This window comes from Populus nigra, chromosome 9, assembly GCF_951802175.1.
Source record: "Populus nigra chromosome 9, ddPopNigr1.1, whole genome shotgun sequence".
Classification (NCBI taxonomy): domain Eukaryota; kingdom Viridiplantae; phylum Streptophyta; class Magnoliopsida; order Malpighiales; family Salicaceae; genus Populus; species Populus nigra.
In genome coordinates, this window is record NC_084860.1 from 13,776,035 (window position 1) to 13,792,562 (window position 16,528).

At 34.4% G+C, this 16,528-nt stretch overlaps 2 protein-coding genes across 5 annotated transcripts; both read left to right on the forward strand.

Moving 5' to 3' along the window:
- Positions 1-4,207: 4,207 nt before the first annotated feature.
- On the forward strand, positions 4,208-8,566 carry LOC133703378 (F-box/LRR-repeat protein At4g14103-like). Of its 4 annotated transcripts, XM_062127856.1 has the most exons (7): positions 4,208-5,040; positions 5,177-5,321; positions 5,428-5,699; positions 5,846-6,601; positions 6,893-7,831; positions 7,917-8,087; positions 8,174-8,566. In XM_062127856.1, the coding sequence occupies exons 5-7, from the start codon at positions 6,896-6,898 to the stop codon at positions 8,438-8,440; spliced, it is 1,374 nt and encodes a 457-aa protein (XP_061983840.1). In that variant the 5' UTR covers positions 4,208-5,040; positions 5,177-5,321; positions 5,428-5,699; positions 5,846-6,601; positions 6,893-6,895; the 3' UTR covers positions 8,441-8,566. The 4 variants fall into 4 exon arrangements, with proteins under 4 accessions (XP_061983840.1, XP_061983839.1, XP_061983841.1 ...); XM_062127855.1 differs by having other exon boundaries at positions 5,428-6,601; XM_062127857.1 differs by having other exon boundaries at positions 5,180-5,321; positions 5,428-6,601.
- Positions 8,567-12,562: 3,996 nt separating this feature from the next.
- Positions 12,563-14,720, forward strand: LOC133702586 (F-box/LRR-repeat protein At4g14103-like). The gene is made up of 4 exons (XM_062126893.1): positions 12,563-12,759; positions 13,016-13,954; positions 14,043-14,213; positions 14,285-14,720. The coding sequence occupies exons 2-4, from the start codon at positions 13,019-13,021 to the stop codon at positions 14,609-14,611; spliced, it is 1,434 nt and encodes a 477-aa protein (XP_061982877.1). The 5' UTR covers positions 12,563-12,759; positions 13,016-13,018; the 3' UTR covers positions 14,612-14,720.
- Positions 14,721-16,528: the final 1,808 nt, after the last annotated feature.

The following is a 16,528-nucleotide window of genomic DNA, read 5'->3' on the forward strand; positions in this document are numbered from 1 at the left end:
CGGGGTAGATTTTTGTTTTTTAACCCATTTTGAAGTTATTTAATGCTATAAATGAGTTTATTTAGGTTTTTAGAGTGTTTTTTTATCTTTTAAGTAAAAAATAGGTGAAAATAGAATTTGTGATAAAAAAAGTCATCTCTATTGATTTTCAACCACCTATTGATTAAATTCTAGAAAAAAGATGATAGATCATCTATCATAACAAACAACTTGTTGTCTATTCATTTTTTATTTTGAAAAGAAAAGGCAGATGACATGTCATGCACCCTTTATAAAATATTTTTATTTGCCCAAGCGTGCAGGTTGGGCAAATAACTTGGTTTTGAAATAAATAGTGTTGTTGATTATGGACAAACATAACCTTATGGTACCAAAATGAGCAATTGAATCTCACAAATTTGGTTTTCTTTTCTCCTCTTTGTTAGTATGTGTTTGGTATTGTGGTGCAGATACTTTTTAAAAATATTTTTATTTGAAAATACATCAAAATATTTTTTTTTATTTTTGACACTAGCATGTCAAAATCATTGAAAAACACTAAAAATATCAATTTAATTCCTTTTCAAGCCAATTGCACTTTTAAAACATAGTTATAAAAGAAGAAAAAAACCTTACTGGTCCCTTTTTCTGTCCCATATTGATGATTTTTTTCTTTGTTGTATATCAATTTTTTAAAACATAGTTATTTTTTTTAAAACATAGTTATTTTAAGCCAATTTAATTCCTTTTCAAGCCAATTGCACTTTTAAAACATAGTTATTTTTTTTCTGTTCCATATCAATTTAATTCCTTTTCAAGCCAATTGCACTAAAAATATTTTTTTTCTTTGTTGTATTATCACATTTGCCTTCTGATTTTCTGTTAGAGTATATTTGTTTTTGAGATAATTTTTGTCGCTGTAGTTTAAAAAAATACAGTTAATTGAATTTAAATACATGTTTGGTAAAAATTATGGTTAAAGTTTATGTATAGCAAAAAACATGTATAAAGTGTTTGGTGGAAATGTGGATGTAGTTATTTTTTTAAGTGTTTTTTACTTGAAAATGTATCAAAATAATATATTTTTTTATTTTTTTAAAATTATTTTTGATATCAGCGCATCAAAATAATCTGAAAACATGAAAAAATATATCAATTTGAAGCAAAGAAAAAAAATTAAAATTTTTTGAATTTTTTTAAAAGCGCTTTTGAAAAGTAAAAATAAATAAAGTTTTACGAAACTCAATTAAAAAAACATGTAAAAACTACTGCACAAAAATAGTATTTCAAACTCAATTTTTTAGTAAATTCTGTAATATAAAATACAATTTAATTTATTATTAAATATCTTACTATTTTTATTTCATCACAAATACAAAAGTTACTAGTTAGTAAAAAATAAAACTAAATATTTTATTGTGTTTGTTTCACCGCAAAAACTGGTTAAACACGTTACATGAGCTCAATGGCTATAATCGATGAGTAATCGTTGAGAGTTCATCAAGACAAGGTGTCGACATCTCATAGGCTGCTGGTATGGCCCATGTATATGCCGATAAAAAATCTGGTGACATAATCATGGAACTCCTATTCCGATTTATGTTAAAAACTCAGTAACCCGGTTTAGTGACCCGCTTGCCCAGGCGGGTTTAGTAAACCCAAATGGGTTAAGCTTGTTTTATACTATCCAAAATATCCAGTAATTCCCCCAATTTCTTAAAGAATAAAGAGGATAATCTGAAGGTACTGAGTCTCCACTTATTGTTGGTGATTTTAATTCTTCTTTGTGCTACTGTAACCCTAAGAACCTATGATTCTTTGATTATAATAGTTTTTGAACCATGAATCGGACTCGTAGGGGCAATCGTGAGGAACGTAAAATAATTCAACTCAAGTAAGAGACACGAGGTAAAGCAATCGTTAATGGCATGTCCTCTGTTTGGCTGCATTCACTTGCTTTGTCATTTAATAATTCCACTTTCCTATCTGTTTGCAGAGTTAATTTCTAGTATGAATTTTGAAGTTCGAACATGTATTGCATTAGTACTGTTATTAATTAAGGAATCAATTGTGCCTTTAAGGATGTGATGTGTGTTTGCAAAAATTGCTTAGTGTAATTCAATAATTCATAAACAGCATACTAATGTATATTATTAGGTTAATAGACACAAAATCTAGAAACAATGTTGATAAGATACTCAGTTGATGAATTTAGGATGAAAAGAAATTAAATAGCATTATTGTCAAGGATTATATCCCTTGTCCTTAACACTACACAAATAGCTTTCCAGGATCCCAAATAGGAGATGATACTAGCAGCTATCTAGAAGTGAGTAAAAAATAGACTATAGTACTAAAGAACTCTCCATGCCCTTTTATATAAAAAACAGAATGATCGATGTACAGCTTCCATAGGTACATGACAACAGCCTCTAATCTCGTGGATAAACAAAGAGGAAAACATGAAATCAATAAAAACAGTCCATGAAAAATGGATTGGGAATCATCTGAATCTTATTTTCTTGAATCAGGCCGCATGTTGGATTTGCTTGTGCAAATGCTGGCGGAAACGACTCTATCCAATCGCTGCTAAGGCTGGAATCATCAGAAACTTCAGATTCAGGATGATGATCAACGACTTCAGATGTAAAGGATTCAATCAGAATCGACCCCACTTGTGTAGCTTGAACTCCATCAACCTGAACAGGTGCTGCTTCAATGGCTGGAACCACATCTGCCTTATCAGAGCAACCAGTGGAATTTAGCAGCTCAAGAATCTCTTGACGCAAATCGTCATCCTCCTTGGCTGCAGCTTCCCCATCATTGTCGATGCAGACAACCTCGATCAGATTCGACCCTACTTGTGTAGCTTGAACTTCATCAGCCTGAATAGGTGCTGCTTCAATGGCTGGAACAACACCCGCCTCGTCAGAGAAAACAGTGGGATTTAGCAGCTCAAGAATATTTTGATGCAAATCGTCATCCTCGTTTGCTGCAGCTTCCCCGTCATTGTCGATGCAAAAAACCTCAAATGGTTTGAAGTTCTCGTCAAGATTCAATGTGGATACAGTAGTTGGTGAAACATGGCCAGTAGTGGATGTAATGGAATTGGCAGCCATCTCACAACTGTCAAAATCCTGCACATTTTCACGATAAAAAGACTCAAAATCTTTAAATCTCACCCCATTCACCACTTCTTCAGATACAGTTTCGGATGCCCTGTAGAAACCCATGTTATGTTGCTGCTGATCTACCCTGGCCTTCTGGGATATGGTGTTTGCTGCATCATCGACACCATCAGCATCGGCCCTCTTCCTCTTCTTGTTTTTTTGCGTCGACTGATGGGTGTCGTTGTCGTCTTTCCTTCTCAATTGACACAAAACAGTGACCTGCGAAAGGGATGGCAAGCTGTACTCGTACATCATCCAACTGCAGCCAGGTTGGTGAGGTTGAGTATTTCGGTAACTGAAGCCTTTCTTGAGGGCTGTGACACTATAATTTTTGTCAATTTGGACACATACTTGATGGTCTTTATCCTCTCTATGCCATGTTGCAGGGCCACCGGCGATTTTGCGGGAGACATTGGAATTGGGGCTTTTCCTTTTGAGGTCAGTGAAGAAGAAAACATCCTCACCATGGATTCTGTGGAAGGTGTTCCAGATTTGGAGAGGTTGACAGGCATAGAGGTTGCAATCTCTAACAGGAGCAGAGGTGGTAAAGCAAGGGTTAGTGAGTTTGGGATACAGAAAGAAGCGCACCAGTTCTTCATCATAAGGGTTGAATCTATAACCAGGGAGTAGTTGGGTTGGAGTTAATGTTGCTAGGGTTTGTGACTGGGATATAGCCATCGAATCTGTTACTTACTCAGAAGATCAGTGGATGTATTGAGGGTTATTTGGATTGGATCAAGAAAGATAATTAATGTGAACAAGAGAAAAACAAAGAAACCAAGAACCAAGAACCAAGAACCAAGAATCAAGAATGATTAATTCTTGAAGATCAAATTAAGCACTGCAGTAATTGAAAAACAGAGATGGAGAGAGACTTCCTCCCTTTCTTTATATGATCATTATTGATAAAGAAAGATGGGAATGGATGGCTGAGTAAAAGAGAGAAGAAGAGACTCTCAGCTGGAAACCCTAAACAAAGAATGAAGAGGAGGAAAGAAACAAACTTACAGATTAAAAACAAAACGCGTAATTGTTATGCTACACCCATCTAAATATTAGGGTTTGAGGGGTTCGCGCTTCCAACGGTCACTGAAAATTTTGAAAGCTATAACTAACTCACACGAACAGAACAGCATGTAGAAGGCTACTTCTCTTGTTTTGTTCTTAATTTATTTATTACATATTGGTGTCGTGGCAAAATATGGTTGGTCGCCAGGGAATCGAACATGTTTCGTGTAATTAAGTTGGTTCCTGTCACTGTCAGCACTAGTCGACGACAAAAACAAATACGAGGAAGCTCGGCTGAGGTTGGTGGGCTGGGGACTGTCTTTGTTGGGTTGGGTGGCCTTCTCCCCATTTAATGGATCTGTTGCTGACGTGTCAAGGGAGGCAAACTTTCTGTGAACATACGTACGGTACCGTACTAGAAGCATACGTCTGCGTGCAGTTGCAGAGCAAGTGGGTGTGAGTAGAAAAGAAAAGAAGCTTAATTTTATAAGAGGGTTGGGTTGGGTTGGATCAGAAGATGATGGATGGATCGGTCTGTCTGTCTTTGGGATTGAGGTTTATATTCATTATTGTATGGGTGGGTGGGGTCTGTTACTTGTGGGTTCCAATAAAAGGGGGAACCCTTTCGTCTTGCTTTTGGAGGTTTTAAGGATTTGTATTGTTTCTTCTTTTTACTAGCGTTTTGTTCTTTATTTTTTTTAAAATGGGTTGTGATTTGCTGATGATACCTTTAGGTTGTGCAAGAAGGTGATGGTGGGTTGTGATTGCATTTGAATATCAGTGTGGACTTGGAATGCAGTTAATCGCGTGGATGGTGAAATTAGATTAAAGAAAGAAAGGATGATTGTGAGAACGGAGCGGGATGGATTGGTCTGGTAAAAAGGTAAATGGGTTCGACTCTGTCTTTTTAAGCGCTTCTTGATATGTGTGTAAATGAATTCGAATTAGGGGGATTCAATACCCATTTGTATGTTTGTATTTTAGTAACTAATTAGCTTTATGTAATCCATTTGTGTTAGGAGATGCTAGCTAGCTGTGAAGGTTAAAATTATGAACCAGAGAGATTTAGAGGACGATCCCTGTAATCATGGGACCGGGAGGTTGGGTTAAGTTGTGCTGGTTAATTTGGCTTATGTATACTGGAATTGTTTGATGAAATTTCAGGTTAGGCTACTCCTTTTCTTTCTTTCTTCCGTTTGTGTTTTCCTAATAAGCCAAATTTCTGTGTTTTTATTTTTCCAACAAGCTACTGAACTTCAAAGTCCACCAGGCTTCAAAATGGGTAACCTTCCAGTGAAGTACTTGGGTGTTCCTGTTATCACTGGTAGACTTAAATCTGCAGATTACCGGGTGCTGGCTGACAAGATCACACAAAGATTGCAGCACTGGCGTCAAAACTTCTCTCTTTCGCCGAGATACTTCTTCAAGTGAACTCCACTCTTATTTTTAGCCTTCAAACATACTGGTGTTGCATATTTATTATCCCAGTCCAGTTATCAAAACTATTGAAAGAAAGTTTATGTGGTGCATGTCTTTGAAATGGTAAAGATGAGTTTTCTGTTGGAATTGTGTTACTCTTCCTAATAAGAAATAGGGATTGGCTATTAGAAAGATCAAATAATGGAGTTATGTTTGTGTAGTGGGATTAGAAAGTTTATATAGTGTTTGGAACATGTTTCTTCAAGCAGGTTCTCTATGGGCAGCTTGGTGTCAATGGCAACGTTTTGAAGGAGAGAGGCATCTGGAGCCTCAAAACTCCTAATGACAGTACACAAGGAACTGGAGGAAATTATTGAAGATAAGGAACCTTGTATGGACGCAATTTCAAGAACTGTCAAAATTTTAAAAACAAATATGGATTATGCCTTTTTTGTTTTTGTAACTTAGACATGATTTGAAAAATTTTTTTTTTTTATGTGAATATTCTATCAGTATTTCTATCAGTAAGTTACTTTATTGACTGAATTACTGATAGAACTAAAATCTTTAGCGAGAAGCTCTCCTGATGACAAGTTTTCATTGATAAATCTGTAGTAATTTATATTTTATCAAAGATGATAAATTTTCTAATTGTGAATATTCTTTTTTATGTTAATTTTTTTTTCACTTGACCTGTGGCATAACACTAGCCTTCAATCTAGATGGAGTAAAAATAGTGTGGAGTGATGCAGCCGTATATAAAAAAAATGGTTAGCTCGTTAGTTGTTAGTTAGGAGATTCCTTCGGTTATATTAATTAACCTTGTTAAAGGCAGCCTTGGAGCTCACTGTATAATTTTCTCGTTATTCCCTCTTCTTTCTCTTTCTCTTCCTTTTCTCAGAATTGCTGCTAGCTAGCTAGTTAGGATTACTTCGCCATCACTGCCAAGTCAAGCCCAGGCGAAATTGATTCTCCTCAGAAAAATTAATCTCTTCGCCTCGATAAAGTCCTCTCTGTTAATCTTGGTAAGTTTTTAGTTTCTTATTCTTAATTATATACCTTCTTGGTTGATCTTGTCCTCGTTTCTTGGACTTTTTTTTTTGTGTAATTTTCACTTCTTCTTCGAACCATTCAACAGCATGCATCTCTCTTCTAATTCTAACTGGTTTCTCCTTTCATTTCTTTAATTTATTTTACAAATGATATTATAATTTGATTAACGATTTTCCTCTTATATTATTCCAAGTGTTGTATGATATGTTGGGTTCTTTTAAGTTACTTTGATTTTAAAGATTTGATCTTTTTGACCTTTCCAGACAATGACCAAAGACGATAGACGAAAACGCTGCAAGGAGGTGAATAAAGATATGATTAGTGGCTTGCCTAATGTGATTATTGGTCATATACTCTCGTTTCTTCCTACTAAAGATGCTCTGTGTACCTGCATTTTGTCCAAAAGTTGGAGAGAACTCTGGAGATCACTTTCCAATTTTGATTTTGATGATCGCACATGGAAAAGTAAGATCATCTTTGGGAATTTCATGGATAGGTTTTGTTACCTTCACAACTCTCGTGAAAACTCTATTACAAAATTTCGTCTCAGAGTAAATGGAAGCTATCCTTCTTCCCGTATGAGTGCGTGGATTTCTGCTGCAATTAAGGACAATCTTGAGGAGCTTAAACTTTGGATATACACTGCGGATCATGTTCCGTTGCCTCGGAGAATTTTTAGCTGTGAGAAGTTAGTGATTTTGGACCTTGGTTATCGAATTGATATTGATCTTCTTGGTGTTGGTGTACACTTTCCATGTCTCAAGGTCCTTCATCTTCAAGAACTCCCGATGCTTGATGATCATGCTTCCATAGAGAAACTATTAGCAGGTTCCCCAGTCCTTGAAGAACTGAAAATCGAACATGAAGATTGTGAATCCAGGAACGTTTTACGTATATGCTCAAGCTCACTTAAACGCTTGATCATAAGATTCCCATTCGTTGCTTATGACGAGAAGGATCCTGGTTGCAGAGAACTTACTCTTGATACCCCAAACCTCGAGCTTCTTAAACTAACTGATCTCGTGTCCGAGAAGTTAAACATGCTGCAGATTCCGTACTCACTAGTCGAGGCTGCTCTCAGTGTTGCTTATAAACATGTCTTCGCCATACAAGTAGAAGATTATATTGACATGGCGGTTCAGCTTTTGAGACCGATCATGACGATTGTCAAGATCTTACGCATGTGTGATACTACTATGAGGGTAAGTTTCATCCTCATTTTACTGTTGTGCTTAATTTCTCCATGGTCTGATCATTCCCTCCCTCACATAGACATCCCCTTTACAGACGTTATCAGATGCAGTTCACAAGAAGTTGCCTTGTGTCGGCAATCTTCCTGATTTTCAGAATTTGACTCGTTTGGAGATTGAAGCTAGTGGAAATGATCGTTGGATGGTTTTGCATGAGATACTCAAATGCTCTCCTAAGTTGGAAGTCTTCAACTTATACAAGGACTCGGTTAGTTCCTATAATATGCTCTCCTAAGCTATGTTTTCTCGAAGTAATATCGGAATTGTTCTTCTTACTGACTTTTTATCATTCAGACAGAGAAAACTCGCAGATGGCGAAATCCTGAATTCGTGCCCCGGTGCTTAAGGTCATCCCTTAAGGTGATCGAGTATGTAGGTTTTGAAAGCGAGTTGGGGGAGATAGAAATGGCTGAATATTTCATAAAGAATGCGTTGGTCTTGGAGAAGATGACTATCGAATATGGATGGAAAATGATTCATGATTTTAAAGAGCGTGTTGCCGAGAGGTTGACAGAGTGTCGTCGGGGCTCCAAAGCATGTCGAATTGTATTTTCACCTTGAGGCTTCTTTCTTTCTTTCTTTTCTTCCCTTTTTTTTTTTCCGGCATCCTTTTCGGTTAGAGATTGCTGAACGAGGTGGAGAGAACGTAAACCTATGATATTCATATATGGATGGATTCTTTTTTTTCTCTGCTTCTACTTCCTTTGATCTCTTCTATGCATGATCAGATTAATTAAAAAAAATTAAAAACTTAGATAATCAGAGAGAAAGAAATATATTTGGGTATTAAAAAATCAACACTAGCTAATGTAATTCGCTAGATTTTTTGTTGTCAGCTAGATTTTGTTTTTCAGAAAGAAGTTTTATATACTTATTTTTTCAGTTAAAAAATTCTAAGTGAAAATAAAAAAATTTATACATGTAATTAAATAAATAAAAAACTATATATAATAATAAATGAGAAAAACCATAAAAGATAACTAAAAATAAAATAAAATAAAATCAAAAGACATATGTAGATCAAGATATTTAATCTCACAATAAGTGATATTTATCCAATTGTATTTGCTAAATTTATTTATTAAAATAATTTTTTTATTCAATTAAACGATAATAAAAGTAGACACGTATATTAAATTGATTGAATAAAAAAAATTTACTATGCAAGGCTATGCATATTAGAAATATCATCTAAAAAAATATTTTTAAAATAAAGTTAATTTATACAAAAGATAAACAAAAAAAATCATAAATGAATAAGAAAAACCTCTTCAAAAATTAAACACATAACTAAAAATATAAAAATATTCATTGATTGAAAATTTGGTACACACATTATAAAATATATTATTAATTAGATTTTTCTTGAAAAAAAAAGTTTTAGAGGGGTCATTCTATAAAAATTATGAAGGGATTGTAACATAGTTTAGCAGAAACCATATCATACTGAATACAAAAACTTGTAATCATAGTTATTAAACACAACTTGGAGGTTGACCTGACCAAGGAGCCGGGTCCTGGGTGATACAGGTCAACCTGGGTCAACCGGTCGAATTAACCCAGAAAAATTAAAAAAAATATTTAAAGTTTTAATATTTAATATGAAGATATTAAAAACAATTCATGTGAATATAAGTTATACATATTGTAAATAATGAAGTTTAAAAGATTATTCCAAAAGATTTTTTTATCTCACATTGAAAATGTAACAATTCGACTGTACTACTCAATCAATGTTAAAAGATCCTAACATATCCTCTTTATTTGACGGTAATTTTTTTTTTCAAAAATTCGGCAGAGTTTCGTTTGCATTTAGGACATCCCAAGTTATCGACTACTATCAATTTACTCAATCAACCCATCATCACAAGGTCCCATAATTCTGGACCTTATATCAAACTTCATAATTCCACATAATATATATATATATATATATATATATATATATATATCCTACGAGTAAGTTCAATATAAACATAGTCCAAACATCATATCATAAAATTTAAAAGAAAAATACTAACATGCAAAGAAAGTATTTACGACATAATAAGTGTTCTTAAAATATTTCAAAAGGGTTATTTACAAGATAACTAAAACACTACATACTAAGCTGAATTTTTATAAATACATCAAAGAAAGTATTTACGATATAATAAGTGTTCTTTATCAACATAATTGTATGTTTATTTATGTAACAGGTCGATCAAATATCTAGGAAGATCATTAGTTTAGGACTCTACTTTGTGAAGCTTATGTAAATATTTAACTTAAACAAAAGGGAATTAACGTCTTTATGTAGTATATTTTTGTGTAAACCTTGATGTATTTATAAAAATTCAGCTTAGCATGTAGTGTTTTAGTTATCTTGTAAATAACCCTTTTGAAATATTTAAGAACACTTATTATATCGTAAATACTTTCTTTGATGTATTTATAAAAATTCAGCTTAGCATGTAGTGTTTTAGTTATAAAATTTAAAATTCTTCTGGTGAATGCAATTACAATAAATGTTGTGTTCAATGTAAATAAAGTCTAGCGTAAATACAAGATTAGCTTCGACTAATGGCATCCGTGATAGGATTGTCGGGATATGAATTACAAGATTAGCTTCGACTAATGGCATCCGTGATATGATTTTTGGTAGATGATTTACAAGATTAGCTTCGGCTAATAGCATTCGTGATATGATTGTTGGGAAATGAATTACAAGATTAGACTTTGCAGGGTCACCCAGTTCATGCAAGTAAATAAGAGTATTCAAATTAAGAATATACAAATGAGTGTTAATTGGGTTTAAAAGATTTACAAGCAAAATATAAGTTATCTGTTAGAATTCTTATGGATCCAATAGAAAGTTAATACTTCATTCGTATGCATTACATGAGCATATATATATATATATATATATATATATATATATATATAGTATTCACGCAAAAGTCTATCGTTACTGTCTAGACATGGAACTGTTACTGTCCAATTTTCAATTGTCACTATCTGAACACTCATCAGATTTTTAACTATATCTAAAGTTCTAAAACTCCATTTTAAGTGAGATTGATCTCGTTAAAAAACTAAGACACAAGGCTACAAGTACTCTGAAGGGAGGAGAACCCAGTTTTGCCTCCAAAATAGTCAAAATTGCTCATTAACTAATTAGTCCTACTACCCTACATAATCAGTCACGACTCAGTCTCAACTGGTAACCCATAACTGGAGTTCTACATCTCCAAATTGAGCAAGACAAGTTTTCTTGGTTAGCTAACATTCAAATCTACAATTCCTATAAGGAACTCGATCCTAATTCCCTCATCCTCCTACTCGAAATCTCACCGAAAGTCAGGAAACAAGTCTGTCCAGATTTGTCTCCCCCTTCCCTTCACACAATACTTTCATAAACTACATACCACACACATGAATTAACTTAATCTCAACAATAAGTATTTTTTTCCCTAATTTATGTTTAAGAACCCTAACTTATGATTCAATATCAAGGCATCGATTCTTTATCGAATTAAAAAAAAATGAAGTTTTTTAAGATCATGTTTAAAATACCTTACCCGGTACAAATTAAGATTTTAATCTTCAACTAGTTGAAGATTTTCAACTCTCTCCTTTCTTTTCTTCTTGTTCAATTTCTTGTTAATACTTTGCTCTCAAGTGTTTATTCCATCTATAAGCTCTTAATCTTGGATAGGTTCTTGAAATTTTAGTGTTTCTCTCTTGAATTCTCAAGAATGCATATAAAACTCTCTATCTTCTCTCCTTATGGCTCATACAGATTTTTGGTGAAGAGAGAGTGTTTATACTCTATATCTTCCCTTATTTGCATTTAGACCCTCTTTTTCCTTTAAATGTATTATTCTCTTCAATTAAATCCAACCCTCAACAGTACCGGGTTTATTATAATATCTTGAATTATTTTGCCCAGAAATTTATATTCAAAAATTTCTGAATTTCTGTTTTTATTTAACCATATTCATGAATTTCTTCACTCTTATTTATTTATTTTTCCTAGGGTTTATAGAAAAGATATTATACTATCCTTTTAAGTTGAAGTATTTAAATCAAAAAGGTTTTTTTTTTTATCCCATATAGTATATTTACTAAAAGGTTTCAAATCCTACATTAATAAAATAAAATATTTTTCTTGAACTTTGAAAATGGTTAATAACCAACTAAAAAATATAAAAAAGATGGCTATTTGACTAGAAGAAAAAATACATTTGAAAAAAATAAATGGGTCTTTACCCGGTTTATCAGGTTGCCAAGGTCACGGGTTGACCTAGCGGGGCAACCGGGTTTTTGCAGGTTTTTACTCATGCCGGTTTTTTGCTTTACCCGGACCGGTCTAGCCACCGGTTTGACCAGATCCCGAGTCAACTCATCAGGCCAGTCTGAGTTTAATAACTATGCTTGTAATACTTGATAAATTAATAATTACAAACAAGTAATATTTTTTATTGATCCTGATTTCAGATTAATATGATAAATTAATAATTTATTAAATTTATAAGATAATACATTTTTTTTTTAATACTTGTTTCATTTATGAGAGACGAGAATACCTATGCGATGTTGCCTCAAATTAAGAGGTAGCTTGTTGGTTGTTATCTAGGAGATTCCTTCAGTTATATTAACACGTGTCACTCGTTCATGAGAGGGGTTCGTTAGAGGCAGCCTTGGAGCTCACTGTATAAATCCTCCTGATCCCCTCCTCTCTCTTTCTCTTCCTTCTCTCTGAATTGCTGTGGATAGCTGGGTAGGATTACATCGCCATTACTGTCAAGTCAAGCCCAGGCCAAACAGCACTATCACCATTGATTCTCCTCAGAAAAATTATTCTCTTTGCCCCAATAAAGTCCTCTCTGTTAATCTCGGTTAGTCTTTAGTTTCTTTTTCTTAATTATATACCTTCTTGGTTGATCTTGTCCTCATTTCTAGGACTTTTTTTACTGTAATTTTCTCTTCTTCTTCAAACCATTCAACAGCATGCATCTCTCTTCTAATTCTAATTGGTTTCTCCTTTCATTTCTTTAATTTATTTTACAAATGATATTATAATTTGATTAACGATTTGTTGGTTTCTTTCAAGTTACTTTGATTTTAAAGATTTTATCTTTTTCACCTTTCCAGACAATGGCCGAAGACGATAGACGAAAACTCTGCGAGGAAGTGAATAAAGATATGATTAGTGGCTTGCCTAATGTGATAATTGGTCATATACTCTCGTTTCTTCCTACTAAAGATGCTCTGTGTACCTGCATCTTGTCCAAAAGTTGGAGAGAACACAGGAGATCACTTTCCAATTTTGATTTTGATGATCGCACGTGGAAAAGTAGGATCATCTTTTGGAATTTCATGGATAGGTTCTTTTATCTTTATAACTCGCGTGAAAACTCTATGAGAAAATTTCGTCTCCGCGTACATGGAAACTATCCTTATTCCCGTTTAAGTCAATGGATTGATGCAGCGATTAAGGATAATATTGAGGAGCTTATACTTTGGATACCCCTAGTTACTAATGTTCGGTTACCTCAGAGAGTTTTTAGTTGTGAGAAATTAGTGGTTTTGAACCTTAGTTATGGAATTATTATTGATCTTCTTGGTGTTGTAGTACGCTTTTCATGTCTCAAGGTCCTCCATCTTGAAGAACTCCCGATGCTTGATGATCTTGCTTCCATAGAGAAACTATTAGCAGGTTCCCCAGTCCTTGAAGAACTGGAAATCGAACAAGTAGATTGTCGATCCAGGAACGCTTTACGTATACGCTCAAGCTCACTGAAACGCTTGACCATAAGATTCACGAGTATTCGTTATTACAGGAAGGATCCTGGTTGCAGAGCACTCACTCTTGATACCCCAAACCTAGAGCTCCTTAAACTAACTGATTTCGTGTCCGAGGAGTTAAACATGCAGCAACTTCCGTGCTCACTAGTCGAGGCAGCTGTCAGTGTTTTTTTTACACATATCTTCATCATACAAGAAGATAGTTATACTGACATGGCGGTTCAGTTTTTGAGACTGATCATGCCTATTGTCAAGATCTTACGCTTGTGTGAGACTACTATGAAGGTAAGTTTCTTCCTTATTTTACTGTTGTGCTTGAATTTTCAGTGGTCTGATCACGCACTGGCCCCCTCACATGTTTACCCCTTTACAGATGTTATCAAACGCGGTTCGTAAGAAGTTGCCTTGCTTCGAATATCTGCCTAATTTTCAGAACTTGACTCGTTTGGAGATTGAAGCTAGTGGATATTGTCGGTGGATGGTTTTGCATGAGATACTCAAATGCTCTGTTAAGCTGGAAGTCTTCATCTTATACAAGGGCAAGGTTAGTTCCTATAAGATAAATACGTGCAATGTTTTCTGGAAGTATGATCGGTATTGTTCTTGTTCTTACAGGCTTTAACCATTCAGACTAAGGAAACTCCCAGATGGCCAAGTATTGTATACCTTAATTCTTTGGTAATCCCCATATGGCGAAATCCTGAATTCGTGCCCCGGTGCATGAGGTCAAGCCTTAAAGTGATTGAGTGTGTAGATTTTGAAGGGGATTTCGCGGAGATAGAAATGGCGGAATATTTCATAAAGAATGCACTGGTCTTGGAGAAGATGGCTATCAGATTTGGAAGGGCAGTGCCTCATAATTCACAAGAACGTGTTGCCAAGAGGCTGTCAGGGTGTCAAATGGGCTCCGAAGCATGTCGAATTACATTTTCATCACCTTGATTTAGTTTTTTCTTTTAATTCCTTTTCTGTTAGAGATTGCTCAACGAGGAAGAGAGAATGGAAACCATATTTGATATTCATAAATGGATGAGCTCTTTTAGTTGTTCTAGTACTGTTGTATTCTGTGCAGTGTTTACTTCTACTCCATTTGATCTCTTCTATGCATGATCAGGTTGATTAGAATCTTTTAAAAACTTAGATACTTGGAGGGAAAGAAGTATTTGGGTATTATTCATTAATATATTTAATTAGATTATTGAAGATAAGGAACCTTGTATGGACGCAATTTCAACTTCTTGTTGGCAATGGGCAAAAATACTTTTCTTCCAAACCTCATGGAGCGTGGTTAGTGATGAAGTGGTTGATGCTGTTTTGATTTCTATTGTTCAATCTGGTAAGCTTTTAAAAGCAATCAATGCAACTTTTCTAGCTCTTATTCCTAAAGATCCCAATGCAAACAAAGTCTCAGATTTCAGACCTGTTTCCTGCTGTACAACTTTGTACAGTGTATCTCTAAGATTATAGCGAATAGTCTTGTAATTGTCTGCCTTTTCTCAGTGGCAGCAATCAGAAAGCTTTTCTAAATTATAGGAGAATTGGTGATGATGTTCTCCTCTCTGAAGTAATAGAAAAGAGCTATCACAGAAGCTTTATCATCCCAGGCGCACTCCAAAAGTGAATCTAATTCCGTCCAATGGGGTTTCCATGATAATATTCTTAAAGAGCCATGAATTTTCCTGCAAAGTTTATTCTACTGGTAAACGAAACTGTGATTTGGAAGCTCAGTCTAGATGGCGCTTACTCTTCTACGAGTGCTTGGCAGTTCTTGAGTTAAAGTAAGGATTGGTTCAAACTTGTTAGGGATCTGTGTGTACACTATAAGACATAGCTTTGTGGTATTGCTAGCCATTCAAGCTGATTGGAAGGCAGAGAAATATCAAACCTGATTGTGCATTGTGCAGTCAAGCAGATGAAGATAGACATCGTGTTTTCTTCACAAGTAGGAGACTGGAATTTTGAATAAAAATGGGCTGAACAATTTCTAATGTAATGATCCTTTCCCGCTATGTTGCTGGTGTTCCTATAGATATTTTGTATGGAAAAATGGCAGAATAAAAGGGGCAAGGTTAACATTAACTATAACTAAAAGACAGCGAATCTACAAAAGGCTGATTTTGCCCTTGATAAGCAAGATTAACTTTAGGAGTATATGAGTTTTTTTCACAGATTTTATCAAAACTTATGTTAAAAAAGGTATTAATTAGTAATTTCATGTTTTTTAAAAGTGTAATTACTAAATAACTCTTAAAAACAATTATCTACAGGGTTTTTCCATTTTCTTATACATGTCAATTACTTAAATGTCTTTGACAAATAAACTCTCTTTACTATTGATACAAGGATATTTTAGGTTTTTTAGTATGGTTTTTTGGTAATTCTCATGTAAGATTAACGGTGATTTGGGATTTGAATATATATATATATATATATAATTAATTTTAAATTCAAGAAGTTGTTGGCATCGCCCATGCCCTTTAGATGGCATATGTGGCCCCCACATAGCATCGAATGCCATCGTCCAAGACGGCATTTGATACGCCTCACCACCACAGTCATGGTGGTGAGGCGTGTCTTCAGCGATGGCACGCAGAAGGGCGCTAACAAGGAGCTTTTCTCTTCCTCCCTCTTTTCCTTCTCTCCGCCTAGAAAAACATGTTGACCATTGCAAAAAAATAAAAAAGTCTAACTATTTGTTTGTTAAGTTAAATTAGATATTCATTCTTTTGATTGTAATGTATTTGGTCTTGAATCAGTTATTGAATTAATTTGTTTTTTCAATTTCATCTCTTGATATTTTATTTTTATATCAGATTTGGTCCTCATTCTTTTAATTGCAATGTATTTGGTCTTGGATCA

What these genes read in the sequence shown, in the direction of transcription:
- LOC133703378 (XM_062127855.1), top strand. Translation starts at nt 6,896, where the DNA reads ATGACCAAAGACGATAGACGAAAACGCTGCAAGGAGGTGAATAAAGAT. An exon ending in TGTGTGATACTACTATGAGG is followed by an intron (nt 7,832 to 7,916) that starts GTAAGTTTCATC and finishes TCCCCTTTACAG; the next exon opens with ACGTTATCAGATGCAGTTCA. An exon ending in TCAACTTATACAAGGACTCG is followed by an intron (nt 8,088 to 8,173) that starts GTTAGTTCCTAT and finishes TTTATCATTCAG; the next exon opens with ACAGAGAAAACTCGCAGATG.
- LOC133702586 (XM_062126893.1), top strand. Translation starts at nt 13,019, where the DNA reads ATGGCCGAAGACGATAGACGAAAACTCTGCGAGGAAGTGAATAAAGAT. An exon ending in TGTGTGAGACTACTATGAAG is followed by an intron (nt 13,955 to 14,042) that starts GTAAGTTTCTTC and finishes ACCCCTTTACAG; the next exon opens with ATGTTATCAAACGCGGTTCG. An exon ending in TCATCTTATACAAGGGCAAG is followed by an intron (nt 14,214 to 14,284) that starts GTTAGTTCCTAT and finishes TTGTTCTTACAG; the next exon opens with GCTTTAACCATTCAGACTAA.